Genomic DNA, 14,723 nt, shown 5'->3' with positions numbered 1-14,723 from the left:
AGCACGATGAAGCCACGCATGACCACCACTGCCACTGATCAGAAAGAAACAGGTGCATTACCGTACGAAGTACTGGGTGGAGGAGCACGGACTGTTGGGCTAGTTGGTGCATTGCAAACACGTACAAGCGCACAAAAGCACACGATGCGCTCGTGGTGTCTCAGTCTCTTTCTTCGTGTGTTTGTGTTTTTGTGCGTTTGTACATGGTTACTGGGTGGAGTCAAGAATGAGAGGAAGTTTATACAGGGTTTTTTATTTATTTATTTATTTATGCACAGCGCCACAGTGGCATTAGAGTGTGTGTGTGTGTGTGGGGGGGGGGGGGGGGGGGGGTTGTAGGTTGTACAAAGCAAAAAAAAATATTACAAGGGAAGTCACAATGACAATGCAAGCACTTCATTGTCAGTAATATTAACAAGAAACGAAGATAAAGCATTCCATTCTCAGGCAGGGTGAGGAAAAAACGACATCTTGAACAAATCGGTTCTTGATCTGAATTCGCGCACTTTATGGTTATGATCAACCCGCTCGGATTTCTAGTGTGGATGAGAAATGTACTTCGCTCCGGGAATAGCAATCCTGTTGTAATATATATTATGAGAAAATTTAAGCCTTAGCTTTCTCCTTCTTACTTCAAAGGGCTCCCATTCTAATTCCTGTTTTATGCCATACACACTAATGTATTTACTGTAATTCCCAGAAGCATAGCGGGCTGCTAAGTTCTGGACTCTTTCTAATTTTTGTCTGTCGTTCTTTGTAGGCGGGTCCCTTACAGTACAAGCATATTAAAGCGCAGACCTAATATGCGTTTTAAATAGTAAATTCCTAGAGTCTTGCGGAAACATTCTCGTGTTACGGCGCAAAAAAAAAACCAACATTTTGCAAGCTTCCCCAGCAACATAATCAACATGACGATGCCAACATAGTTTTGAGGTGATATACACACCTAAATACTTATATTCGAGAACAGTTTCCAGTAAGTTTCAACCTCAGACTTTACACAAATTTTAAATATAGGTTTTTTGAGTTAGAAGACCGCCTTGTTCGGCATCGCATTGTGAACGGTGTAGTAGTACACCAGAAGACAGATAAGACGTGCTGACTAGCGGGCTGTACTGATTGGTTAATTTTTCAACTATTACTTTTAGGCTCCTTAATTATTGAGAGAAGTGCAGCCCACCGTAGTTAATATCTAAGTCAGTTTCTAGAATTTCGAAGACGCAGTTGCCCTAGGCGCTGAGGCCCAATAAATTCTGACGATTTCGACGAGTTACATGCACTGAGAGGTTCCCTCGTCTGCAAGCTTCTCGAAAGTGCGTGTATTTTGGCGCTATGCTGTCAGAATTCGTTGGACCACAGCGCCGAAGTTAACCGGGTTTTCGAACTTCTAAAAACTGATATGGATATTTCTTACGATGGGCTACACGCTCGTGAATAATTAGAGCGCCTAAAAGTGCTAGTTAAAAAGTTTAATTATTCAGTGTTAGTAAACCAGCCTGCTAGTTAACACGTCTTATTTGTATTCTGATATACTACACCGCCGAAAGTGATATGCCGAAAAAAGCGCTCTTCTAAATCAAAAAGCCTATTTTGAAAAATTGTGTAAACATTTAGGCGAAGCTCCCTGTATAATCTGCATCTCGTTCCGCGTTGCGGTTATAGCCGCCGGTTCGAATTCGGTGGCACAAGTTGGCCTCCCTCGGAGGGTGCCTCAGAGCAGGCAGCTTTGTACAGGGTCATTTACTCTTAGGTGAACACACGAGCACCTGACAGCGCTCAGCGGATCGCCAGACGACGCGAAGCAACACTTTGAGGCACCTGCGCCACTTTGATTCGATGCGCGGCCGCGTCGGACGCACTGGCGTGCTCACTTTGTGGACGACTTTTGAAATTCTAAAAACGGGTACAGCTTTTACTAACGTTCGGCTAAAAATCCTCAATTGCAACCAGGCGATTAACTGTGGTTGTTAGAAAGTTAACTATAACGCAGCCTCAATCACTTCGCCAAAAAAACTCCGGATAGTCCCAGTATAGCATTTTTTTTTGGTCTTCCCACAGTTCCAGTAGACAGAAACTTGCTGACCCACCTTTTCAGAGACGCGCGATGCGGCGGTCAGCGATGAAACATCGCACAGAACTCCTTCCGCACGAAGCGCATTGAAGTGTATGCGCACTGCACGGCCATGGCCTTCTCTTCATTAGTGTCCGGTCACATTTCCCGCTCATAAGTTCTCCTACTTAAGAAAAGAAAGCAAGACTGAAAGCATAGACTCAGCAGCTGCCGTCGATGGCGAACCGACGAAGGCTGACTACACCTGAAAAGATTTATTGTGAAAGGCAAAAGAAAGTCTTTAAATTTAGTGCAGTTATGACCAAGCTAACTTTTCTATGTTCACTGATAAAGCAGTTGAAAGAGCGTCTTCAAACCGCCCGCAAAATATTCACCGGTCGCCGCAGACGATGCGAATATACGACTTCTGAACGAATCAGGCATGTCGCCCCAAGAAAATATGGTACAAAACAATCTTTTGACCAAATGCCATTTCTATGCGAAATTCGAGCTCGAAACGTTCACTCGCGTTAGTTGAGAGAAGCATGCTACGGCGCACTATAATTGCAGAACAGTCTGTATATCGAAAAAACTGAGGAAATAAGGTATTTCTGGGTCGCTCCATAATTTGGCACTAGAATTTTCTCCCGAAACGAAATATCATAAATGTATTTTTTAGTTATTTTACTCGTTCAAATTAAGAAAACATGAAAACGTTCTCGTTTACTACGTGAAGTGGTGAGAAACACGGTTGAAGTCGCGTTCGCCTATTGAGCCCCAGGGTATTTCTTTTTTTTCATTTCGCGCACTTGCCATAAAGGCATAATTTGGGTTCGCTGCGTACAAATTAAAGAAAATCATCTAAAACGTTTTCATGCAGGAACCGGAGAAGGCTCCTTTTCTCATTTTTGTCGGTCAGCCGCTTGGAGAAACCCTTCTCACTTGTTGTCATTAGTCCCACTTCCTGTAAAATCCGTGCCGCCCGTGTGGGACACCTCGGGCAGGTGATCGGTCGTGCGTCTACTTCAGAGCCTCATCGGCACGTGACCGACGTGGTATGCACCGGCCAGGCCCTGATCCTTCTGAGGGATGCCTCCTCCAATCTCGAGGGAGGGGGAAGTGCAATTCTAAACCGTGGCTAAAGTTCGCTGGGTCACTTTGCATATATCTCGAAAAGCTACCTATCTTCCAAAATCGAGAGACTGGCTTCGCTGAAACTTCCTATATCGTCGCCTACCTTTTTTGTTGCAAGTCGGCGCACGGGGACGGGGCGCCGACGACACCGACGTCAAGGCGAAATCATGGTGAGATAAGCTATTAAATCTAGAGCTGTGAAAAAATTCCTCCCAAACAGTAAGCCCGCCTAAAGAAGGTCATTTTTTGTTTGAAAATGTGAAATATCCACTGAATGATTTTCTGCAGGTATGCAGACTATAATGAAAAAGCTACACATTGGTTGATAAATTTTAACATGCTTCACACAACTGGAGAAAATAGGCACTCATTGGAACAGGGAATCGTACTTTCCAAGCTTTAATTAATGCTAGAAACACAGAATAAAATAACATGAGATCGACATATGTGACAATGTCAAAACGCGTGCTGTCAACCTCACTGTTTTGAAAATGCGTGCCTCAATTCATTCGCTACAGGCCATGCAAAAAGTAGGAAAGGAACACTTCTTGCAACATGAATAATGGTGCCGACTTCGTCTGAAAGAATTGAACCACCGCTAGGCATAGCACACTCTTAGAAAAAGCTGCCATTTGTTAATACGCAAAATTCTTTACAAAGCTTAGATCAGAAAGAGTTACGAGAGCAAGCTTTACACTCTAAACACGCATAAGCCTAAATGGAAGCAAAACGAGAGTAAGCTGCCCTCTACTTAAATTTACTCCTTCCTGTTTAATGTGTACGGAATGACCGAGGTCCCAGTCCCGGAATATTTAGGAACATCCTTTCGAGAAAAGGCGGAGTACTTGAACCACAATTAGCTCGCGTTAAATTGATGGACAGTTTTTTGCGACGCAGACAGAACATGCCAATAAAAAAAAACGAAGGGATGGCACAATGTGGCTACTTACAAATGAGCCAGACTAAACTGCGTAACAGAGAACACAGAATAACGCATGAACTTTCCAATCCCAATTAGGAAAAGGTACTGTGCATCGCGGACAGTATTCACAGATATGTTCAACATTCTTGAAAAAAATTATCAACATTGAAATATTTACGGTATTATTACGGAAATATTGAAGGCAATGGTCAAGCCTTCCGATGTGTAGGAAAACCTTTCCTTAGATTGAATCCATTTCTCGCATCTAGCAGTTAAGAAAGGCAAAGAAAACCAATGGGAATCGCTTTTGACGGCAGCAAAAACGTTAAGAGCGAAAAAATTCAAGCCTGCGCTCACCGACCTCCAGTTTTCTTGTATACATGTTGGACGGAGTATCGTTTGCTGGCTGTGCGGATTTTGTTCTACCCGTAAAAGAAGCTTTCACGAACATGCATATGCAATGCGTGTGCAGGGAACCGTGTGCCAAAGCGTCGGCTGAGTGGTGACCACAGTCCGTTCGACCTGGAATTTCTGGCAAGCTATCGTCCTGCAAACACAACAGTGGCTAGCCTCCGACGTGCGTGCTTGCCACAGACTTTTAGCACGGCTAATCGCGGTCCGTCGCTGCCGCCATTGTTGTAGCTGTTCATTTCAGCACACTTATATAGCGCTGCAACTTGAAAATTGGTTTTTGAGCAATGGAAATGGCGCACTGACTGTCTCACATATCTCGGAGGACACCCGAACCGCGCCATGAGGGAAGGGATACAGGCGGGAGTGAAAGAAGAAAGGAAGAAAGGGGTTCCGAAGTGGAGGTCTCCGGAATAATGCCGACCACCTGGGGATCTTTAACGTGCACTGACATCGAACAGCACACGGACGCCTTTTGCGTTTCGCCTCCATCGAAACACGGCCGCCACCGTCGGGTTCGAACCCTGGTACTCCGGCTCAGTAGACGAGCGTATTAACCACTGAGCCACCGCGGCGGGTCATATAGCGCCGGAAAATATTAAGTCACCGGCAACCTGAATATTTTGCAGCCCACCGTGTGGCGAGATAATGTTAATGTGCGCGTCGCTTTTCACCCGCATTACGAGAGAACGGTGAATCGTATAGCGGGAGCTGCAGGCTCCAGAGGCACGGTGCGTTGTAAAGTGCAAGCATCTGTGCTGTACGCATCAATGGCTTTCCCGGTGCCTCAGGGTACGTGATCCGGCATTGCCGAGCAAGCGGGAGGTTTCGCTCGCACCGTCTAAGCGATATTCGCGATCGGCGTACAAGTACGGCTTCTCAAGCATGTTTCCAATTACAGCTCCCAGTTCGGTTCCAACCGCCATACACTGTTCGCTTTCTGGGGAGTGGTGGTGATAGTGGTTTTTTTATTAAAATAATAGTAAAAAGGAAGGAAAATATGTTTGTTAGCCCCGGCATCTGCCATCGATACTGAAGCACTTGAGCTGGGGCAGCGGAAATAAAGGATAGAAGGCAGAATAGAGAAATGAAATGAAAGAGGTGAGGGGACAGGAAGAGAGGATAGGGGGAGAAGTAATATGTACAAACTGTTTACACAATAAGAAATGTGTCCAGGTTGTGTGCGTGATTAGTTCATTTTAGAGGAATTAAATCACACAAGCGCACAGCACTGTGTTGGTTACAACTGGAGTGGGCGTCCAGTTATTAATCGTTCAAGGTAGAACTCGCGGAGCGTTCGGTCACTGCGTGTAACAGACGGGACGTCAAGCCCGTGTGTTCGAGGAACGCACAGAGGCTCACCAAATTTCGTTAACGAGTGCGCGCACTGCCCTGCGGCCACAATAGCGTCTTGATGGAGTCTGGTAGAATGCCCTGCGCCCTATAGGCCGCAAGCATATCGCGACGAGCATCGGCGAACGCGGTACAGTGAAGGAGCAGGTGTTCTAGTGTTTCCACTGCACCGCATCCGTCACACACATCACTCGTCGCGATTCCGTGACGCTCCCGTCGTTCCTCGGGTCACACGCAGCCAATGCGCGCGTGGAGGATCATTGCACGTTGTGACCGTGTAAGTGCGCGACAGCCGGTGACACTGTCGATGCGTGGGTCGGGGTGCTGCTTTCTGAGATGGTCGTGGATGGCCGCACGCACGTCTTCCAGCGCAAGGGGCAGATCGCTGGCAGGTAGTTGGTGTGCAGCGGTCGCGAGGTCGTTTCTGGGGAGTCCATTTTCCGATTGCCGTCACAGTGGCTCCGTGGTTGTCGTGCTCAGCTGCTGACCTGAAACACACAGGATTAATCGCGGCCACGCAGGTCGCATTTCGATGGAGGCGAAAAGCTAGAGGCCCGTGTAGTGTGGGATCTAAGTGCATGTTAAAGAACCCCAGGTGGTCGAAATTATCCATAGCCGTCCACTACGGCATCCCTCATAACCTGAGTCACTTTGGGACGTTAAACCCCCATAAACTATAAACCCATTTCACTACATTCCAGCTTCGCCGCTGGCCTCTCAGCAGGCGAGAGAAATCGCACACAAATTCTTAATAGAAATTCTTTACACCATTCATCGCAGTTTTTCGCGCAGTTCTGAAACCCCAACGCTACATGCGCGCAAGCGTTTCCGGCAGTTTTTCTCTGTCGCTTTCGTCATGCAGCTGGCAAAAGATATTTTACTAAGCTGCGACACGCTCAGGTTCTTTGTGAAGGTACTTCAGATGGGACAACGTGACAAAATGCGCATTTAAATAGACAGCGCCGCGCCGTTTTGCGGCCAACTTTTCGTCTTAATCTCTTCTTCGTATGCCGTTCACGCTTCCTCGGGGGACAGGGGTTGGAAGAATGTTTCTCAAAAAACGCCTCGCCTAAGGAAGCTCGGAGAGGCGTCCTTCAATCCTAACTGTCCATCCAAAGAAGGAGCGGTTGTAGCCTCCAGAGTGGAGGCGGAGTGGTGTGGTGTCGAGGCCACTTTCTGAATTCGGGTGTCAGCCTGTCATAGGCAGCAGAGACGCGCAATTAACTTTTATTTGCCTATTTTTTTAGTCTCTTAGACAAATACTCAAACCTCCTCATCAGTGCACACTGCCCCTGTAATGAACTTCGTCACACCATTCGTCACGACTTCGATGCATACCACTCTAAATTCAGGGGCCGCATAATGTTTGAAAATATGTTTATATTGCTCATTAAATCATCATTATCATCATTAGCCTGACTACACCCACTGCAGGGCAAAGGCCCTCCCATGTCACACCAATTAACCCTGCCCTTTGCAAGCTGCGGGCACCCTATGCCTGCAAACCTCCTAATCTCATTCGCCCACCTAACCTTCTGCCGACCCCTGCTGCGCTTGCCTTCTCTTGGAATTCACTCCGTTACCCTTAAAGTAACTTAAATAAGTCATTAAATAAGTTTTTTTTTAAACCTTTAAAACTTTCCACACCTTTCGCATTCCGTTCTTCCCCAAGTCCCAAACCCACGGAGAGTGAAATTTTCTGTTACTCATTAAAGGCCTTCTCTCTCTCTGTGTTGCGTTGCTAGGTGTATCTGAAGTATAGTATTATGCACCAGTGTGTGAAGCTTTTTTCCGAGAGTTATTGGCCTGAGATAGTATTTTTTATATTCAACCACACCGACATTAGTTATATTACCCTATCTCTCTAGATTCCTTCTGGCACTACTTGAAGCTGAAGGGTTGCTCGGCTGAGGAGTTCCAAAAGCCCCGCAAGAAGGGGGCACGGCACCTGGCACAAAAGTGCTGTGACCTGCGGCGGTAAATATCTGTTCAAGGCAATTTATTCTCTGTTATGTGCATGAATAAACGGGGTAAGCTCATGCGCTCTCAAAGCTCGTAAACGTGCCTGCATTTCCTAACCACCTGCATGGGACATTTCTGCACTGAAGTACCCTGTGAATCTTCACTGGAATTCTCCTTCTATAGTGAGATACTTCTTTACCCAAGTTCTGCTTGAGGGAAAGCGCACTCTACTCAAACGAACGCACGGCAGCTTATTTTTCTAGAACCAAACTATTAGCAAATCATTTATGGATTCTTTTAGCAAACAAAGATAAAAGCAAGGACGGGAATGTTTTGTAGTGTCCACTGGGAATTCTGGAATGTCTAGCATCCATGTGATTCTTTTCTTTTAATCCAAAGTAAATCGTCTTCCCTCTGCACTCGTGTTTTGAGTATTAGTTCCGAGACCACTCGCAGCCACGATTTTAAGCGTCGAATACGCTGTTTAAGACGAGGCGTGCGAGTGCACCGTCCCTGCGCTTTAAGTAGACGTCGCATGCGTCACGAAAACAATGATATGAACAACTTGCCAGGAGTATGGCTGCTCCGACCCTTCGAAGGCGTCGTGCGGCACTGCGCAGAAGCAGGCAGCAGTGTCTGTACTAAGAATTCGCATCTTAAAGGGAAAAATAAAACTCGATGTTAGCCGGCGGAGCGCTTTGTGCTCCGAAGTGCGGCCCGCCGCGTGGCAGCGCGCCGCTCGCTCTGTGTCGTAGAACTAACCTGCTGCGCATTGAAGCCGCAGCGGAAAGCGCTTTCGAACTGCCCGCCGATTACCATAGATTTGTCTAGTCTTGTTACCGCCTATACAACAACTTCATGCTACTATGAGCGTACAGTTTATTTCCCCAACGCATTCGCCAGCGAAGCTCCTCGCACTGACGGCTGCGGGTCGCACGCGCGGACTCCAAGCACGAGCCGTCGGCAGAACCATCATTACAGGACGTCGTGTGCGCGGCCGCACGTTGCGCGCACGTCTCCGTCTTTATTCCTAACTGGAATCAACTTGTTTGACGACGCGTCTGCCAATACAGTGCCCTGCCAATCTCTTTCTCATTCCGAACGGTTCCCGCCGGCCATCGTACGAATCTGGGCGTGCAAATTTTCCTCTCGTATAATCGAGGCTTTTAATGCATTATCCCTACGGGATATTCGCCGGGCCCGGCTAATTCATCGTAAAATGCGGGTCGTCGCATGAAAGGGGAACGCATAAACGGGGTTCCACTGTATGGCTTATGAATACTGTAAGATATTCTATAGAAATATTGAAGGTAATGTTCCCTTATTCCGACGCGTAGAGAAATCTTTCTTTTGAAGCTTTTCCACCTCTCGAATTGAGCAGTTAAGACTGCCGTAGAAAACGAGAGTGGAACATTTTTGACGACAGCAAAAATTTTAGCAGCAAAAAAAACTCAAGCCTTCCGACAGCAGATCTGCGGATATACTGATCTTTAGAGTTAGATCATATTATATGAAAAAATTGCACTCATATGTTATTACCCATAAAAAATGGTTTTGTTCAGAATTGTTGGCTATGGGGTTTCGAAAAAAAGTTTTTTGGGCGCACCTGCACCCACAAACAACCGACTGACTCGACCGCTGGGACAGCAACAAGCGTGCTCGGCGGTCGTCGGAAATCTGGATGCCGCCCTCGGCCGCGCCTAATTTATAGCCGGTAACAAACCATCGAAATAACGCGCCAAAGCAACTACAACAATCATGAACTATGTGGATGCAGTTGTGCGTGGCTGCAGTCATCCGAGGTAAGTCTTGTCGCATTTCGCGCAACAAAGTGATAAAGCCCAGTGCCGGCGGCTCTGAGCGTGCAAAACCAGAACAAAGTGTCGTGGCAGTATCATGAAAAGTCCTCCTCGTCAGGAAGCGCTCGGCAGATTTGTCTGTTGTCCCGTTTTATATGTCTTCACTGGCAGCGCGTTAGAACAGTGACTGTTTCGGCCGCTTTTGCGCGTTGCGCCTGTCTTGAAAAACAGCAATGCCAACGAAAAATCGTCGATCTAACATTACTAGGCAGGCACCTTGTAACTTTTTCATCTGTTATGTGAGGGCTCTAAAGGCCTCCACAAGGAGAGAAAGTGATGTACTTTCGGATTAGTAAGATATCGAACACTCTTAGCTTAATGACCAATACATAAAAACGTAATTTAAGATCCAGTTTTAAGGTTCCAAACTAAAACCAGCGATTTTGGCGGGTTCCACCGCTTCCACTGGCGTGGCTTCCCATAGAAGTATTACTTGATGCCCGAGCGACAAGCCATTTTTGATGCATATCACAGAAAGAAGAAAGCGGCGCGTCGAGGGCACCTCGTCTGAAAAACTTGAGCGGTACGGGCAGGCGATGCACTCCCTCGGTAACACGCGTCGTGTGTGAAGATATGCATACTCTGACGCGCCTTGGCCAGCCCGCCAACGCCGCCTTTCAAAGAGACCTAGCTCCGAATGCGTAATTCCGGGAAATAAAAAAGGAAATAAACTAAACAACCGGCACGCAGACGTGTGTGGATGCTACGTCACTAATGAGTGAAGTGTTTGCATGCTCAGTTTTTACAAAAGTGCTCTCCCATTGTGTGCGCTACGGCTATGCTACGGCTGTTGTTTTGACAGGCACTGCAGCGGTGTCCTAGGGGTCTGAGCATCTGCCTCGCATGCGGGAGGTGTGGGGTTCGATCCAAGTGCCGGCGGGCACCCACTAGTGATACAAAGGGTACAAGCTTTCCCCTGCTCTGGCGATCGGCTTATTTAAGGCAAGATGTTAAAATACCTTGTGCCATGGCGCTCTTTCGCCACAGAGGCCCTTCCGCCATCAAAATAAATCGTCATCATGTTTTGACAGGCACCGCCATGTTCTACGCCGCGAAAGGACATACTGGAGCTTGGGACAAGGCTTAGGAGCAATCTGCGACTTGTTTGTCCTTTTACTTCAGGAGACAGTTTATCCCAAGAGTAAACCGTTAGTGCCACCGGCGTCCTAGTTCTGACAGACGGCCACGTGACATGTGCGCCGAAGAATCACACGTGCTTGCGGGCGGGCTGCACGTACACGGACAGCCTGAATTCGTTTCGTCACTGTGCTGAACACAACTGCGTTTTACTTTGCCAAATAATGGGTTCCTGCTTCTGTTTTATCCTCAATATCTTTAAAAAATCTCCAGGTTGACGATATAAATCCGCAACAATGCAGTCTACGGTGTGCCATGTCTCACTGTTGCACTGGCTCTGAGTATCTTTCCCCCTCCAAACTCCCTCCACCGATCCAGACGATATCAAGACTTCTTGACCTGGACATTAGCAAACCGCTCCTCAATTGAGCAGAGTGGCGCAGTGGAAGCGTGCTGGGCCCATAACCCAGAGGTCCGTGGATCGAAACCACGCTCTGCTACAATTTTTTTCTTTTTTTTCTGAACAAGCGTCACGAGGTTTTATGAACTGGAGTTCGCTAAGCATTGTGCAGCGCCAACTTCCGTCGTTTCCATTGCTTTTGGACTTCTCGAAGGTCTTCAATGAAGTGCCACATGAAAAGTTATTGTACAATGGAGTGTATCGGTCTTCTCTCCTGTATTTTGCAGCGGATTAGTGCGTACATCCTCCATTCAGCAGAGTGGCGCAGTCATTCTACTTCCGGCCGAGAGTGAGTTGACGGGCTAGTTGGTATTGCATGGTGTAGGAACAGCGCTAAGAACAGGACAGAAGTCAAACATGGAAGCACAGGGACGGGCGTTGACTATCAACTGAATCTTTATTTCGGAGCACAAACATCTATAAGGTGGCAGCAAGGGGGTACAATCAGGTATGCGCGGTCACATGGAAACAGTGAATAGTCATGTCAAATAATGAATTTTGACATCTGAGGCTGAGAGGGACGGAAGGGAAGAGGCGATATAACAGAAAAAAAACGATAAAAACTGCACGGTGTAGAGGGCCGTCGCGCGAACTAAGAAAGACTAGATGAAGGATTAAACAAGATGCAAAAGTATGGCGAAAAAATGGGTTTATAAATGTTTAAAACTCGTGGAAACGATATTGAAAGAATAAAACCATTAAAAACAATAAAACTTGCTGTGTGCGGCTAAAAACATGTAAAGAGGGCATACAACATTTCTCAAGTTTAACAGGGGCCAAAAATTAAAAAGACTAAAAAGTTTTTGAAGACAGTCAACGAAAAAACGCCAAAAACCAAAGCACCATGAACCCCAAAGAACGAGAGGGGAAAATTTGACTGCTAGAACATCAATACCCTGAGTTAAGTCACCTCTCAAAAGGTATGCCCAACTGCCTTTAAGAACATCAATTCTTTCTCAGAAAGGCAGATGGACGGAGTGCTCACACAGCAGTTCTTGGCACGCCGGATTTCGATGGCTTCGATTATTTCTCTAGATAAGCGATCCCGTCCTTTGCCAATGATCGCGCACCCGTCGTAAACAGGGGTGCAGGTGTCGTAATTACACGTTTTGCAATGTTTTGCAAGGTTCCCGGTGATAGCTACCCTGCTCATATTATTGTGGTGTTCTTGTAGCCTGGTGTTTATACATCTCCCCGTTTGGCCTATGTATTGCTTTCCGCAGGACAGGGGAACTGAATATACAACACCTGTGGCGCATGAAACGTGGGGATTGCCATGCGTCTGCCCACAGCCACGAGGAACTCTACTACTGTTAACTCTCTTGCAGAGTGAGGAGAGCTTATGGGGTGCCGAAAACACCACGTCCGCGCCTGCTCGTTTGCCAAGTTTTTTCAAGCTATGGCTGACGTTGTGCTGATAGGGTATAACGACAACTTTTTTGCGGTCGTTTCCATTGGGTGCTGGTGGACGTTGTTCCAGTCGTTTCTTATTGAGGCATTCTGCTACTGCTATAATGAGCTGCAAGGGGTAGCACGCAGCACGCCACCGAGCGTGACGGACGCAGGATCATGAGCTCCGGCGGAGCGGCGACAGCGGCCCTTGCTGGCCGCGGAAACAGGATCGAGGGAAATGAAGATACGGACTATCAGGTGATCTTGCCACAGCTGCCAACCGGACGTGTGGTTTTAAACACACCTTTTCTTCACGGTGATGTTCGTGTTAGGCCCTTTCGGGTCGAGGATTTTCCTGATGCGCTGGCCCAGGCTGGTACGCTCCCGGACGTGGTGGCTTTGGGGGCGTACCAAATCAACCACGTTTGGGCTGTGACTTTCAAGACCACTGCAGGAGCCAAGAGGCTTCTCTCCTTCAAGGAACTGAAAGTGAAAGGACGGCGATGTCTTATCATCGATCCGGAAGACCAACAAGTCAAGCTACGGCTCCACTGGATGCTGGAAGGCGTGGCCGACGAAGACATCCGGACGGCTTTTGCTGCGTTCGGGAAGGTAACCGAAGTTACATGGGAACGGTGGCGCGTCCAAGGCGTCCACGACAAGGGATCTACAACACGAACTGTGCTCCTAAAACTGAAACCTGGTTTGAAGGTCGACGATCTGCCTCACCAGATACGTGTCGCCGGGGAGTTGGCCCTTGTTGTGGCGCCGGGGCGACCGATGCAGTGCTTGCGCTGTCATGGAACGGGCCACGTTCGGCGAGAGTGTAAAGTGCCACGGTGTTCGAAATGCAGACGTTACGGCCACGCCGGCAGCGACTGCGTCCGCACATACGCAGTGGCAACCGGGCTGGCAATGGGAGTCGACACGACGGAGCACATTATGGACGTCGCCGAGACAGAAGATACGGCAAAAGGAATCGACGTGACGACGAAACCGACGGTGACGACGGAGTCTTCGGGGCACCCGAGCGGCGACGTAAACACGGCCAGCGGCGGTGGGAAGGAACCGGGGACGGTAATTCCTGCTGGGACAAATGGTCATCCAGCGACGGGACCAGTCATCCGGCTAAAAACGTCGACCAACCACCGACCAGCGAGGAACAGATGGACAAGAGCGGCGCCCGTCGCCGCCCCAGCCAAGCGACCTCACGACCTGACCGACAACGAAGGGGACAAGCCCGCAGCTGGAGGAGTTGAGGAGCCGCCAGCAAAAACAGCCCAGTCCAGGCGATCAACACTCAGGCCAACGCCCAATCTTGCGGCAGGCAAGCGGGTCGCCGAGAAGGCGCCTCCTCTGTCCTCGCAGCAAAACCAAGCATCCGCTCCTGACGGCTCCGGTGGTGGCAACGGCGTCCAGCTTCGTGCTAGACGTGAAATGTGAGCACGGTGCTCTCGGCGTCTTCACACGTTTTTAAATATTGCTTCTGCAACCTCCTTGACTTTTGCAACGCTCAATGTCAGAGGTGTTGCCGCTAAGAGGAAGCAGAGCCAAGTGCACCGCATGTTAACAGATCATAATATCGATCTGCTTGCTATTCAGGAAACGAAAGTGGAAGGGGGACAAGACACCGAGAGCATTGTGCACCGTTTTACGTCAAGATTATATGCTGTCGTGAGCCATGCCGTCGGCACATCTGCCGGATGCATTGTGTTTATAAAAAAGCAGCCTAGCCTCGAGGTGCAGGCGTACACATCGTGCCCTTCGGGTCGTTGTGTAGTAGTGGATTTTGCTTTCGCCTGCTCTGAATGGCGACTAATTTGCGTTTACGCACCTAACGTGGGCGAGGATAGGGTAGCTTTTTTTGAGAGCATTCAGCGTTTCTTACGCGCAGAAAAACACCTGATATTGTTGGGAGATTTTAATTGCGTCTTGAGCGCGGCTGACAAAACCAGCACGCGGTCCCACCGCGATGAAAGCACCGAACTTCTCCGTCACTTGATCGATAAGTTTGCATTGGAGGACGTGACTGAATGCGTGGTATACAAGCGTGGAAGGATGTTCACGCACTTCCAACGATGTAGCCATGCCAGCCTTGATAGA

At 48.2% G+C, this 14,723-nt stretch overlaps 1 protein-coding gene and 1 non-coding gene across 2 annotated transcripts in view; one reads left to right on the top strand and one right to left on the bottom strand.

Annotated features, from left to right (window-relative positions):
• LOC144124057 (uncharacterized) overlaps nt 1–13,421 on the bottom strand; it is a 35,607-nt gene extending 22,186 nt beyond the window's left edge. The window contains exon 1 of the mRNA XM_077656728.1: nt 13,350–13,421. Coding sequence (XP_077512854.1) covers nt 13,350–13,421 — 72 coding nt within the window. The remainder of the gene's footprint in view (nt 1–13,349) is intronic.
• Nucleotides 11,197–11,268, top strand: TRNAM-CAU (transfer RNA methionine (anticodon CAU)). Its single transcript has one exon. It is a non-coding gene; the product is annotated as a tRNA-Met (tRNA).
• Nucleotides 13,422–14,723: the final 1,302 nt, after the last annotated feature.

Source organism: Amblyomma americanum, chromosome 3, assembly GCF_052857255.1.
Source record: "Amblyomma americanum isolate KBUSLIRL-KWMA chromosome 3, ASM5285725v1, whole genome shotgun sequence".
In the NCBI taxonomy this organism is placed as follows: Eukaryota; Metazoa; Arthropoda; class Arachnida; order Ixodida; family Ixodidae; genus Amblyomma; species Amblyomma americanum.
This window is presented reverse-complemented; position numbering and strand designations above follow the sequence as displayed.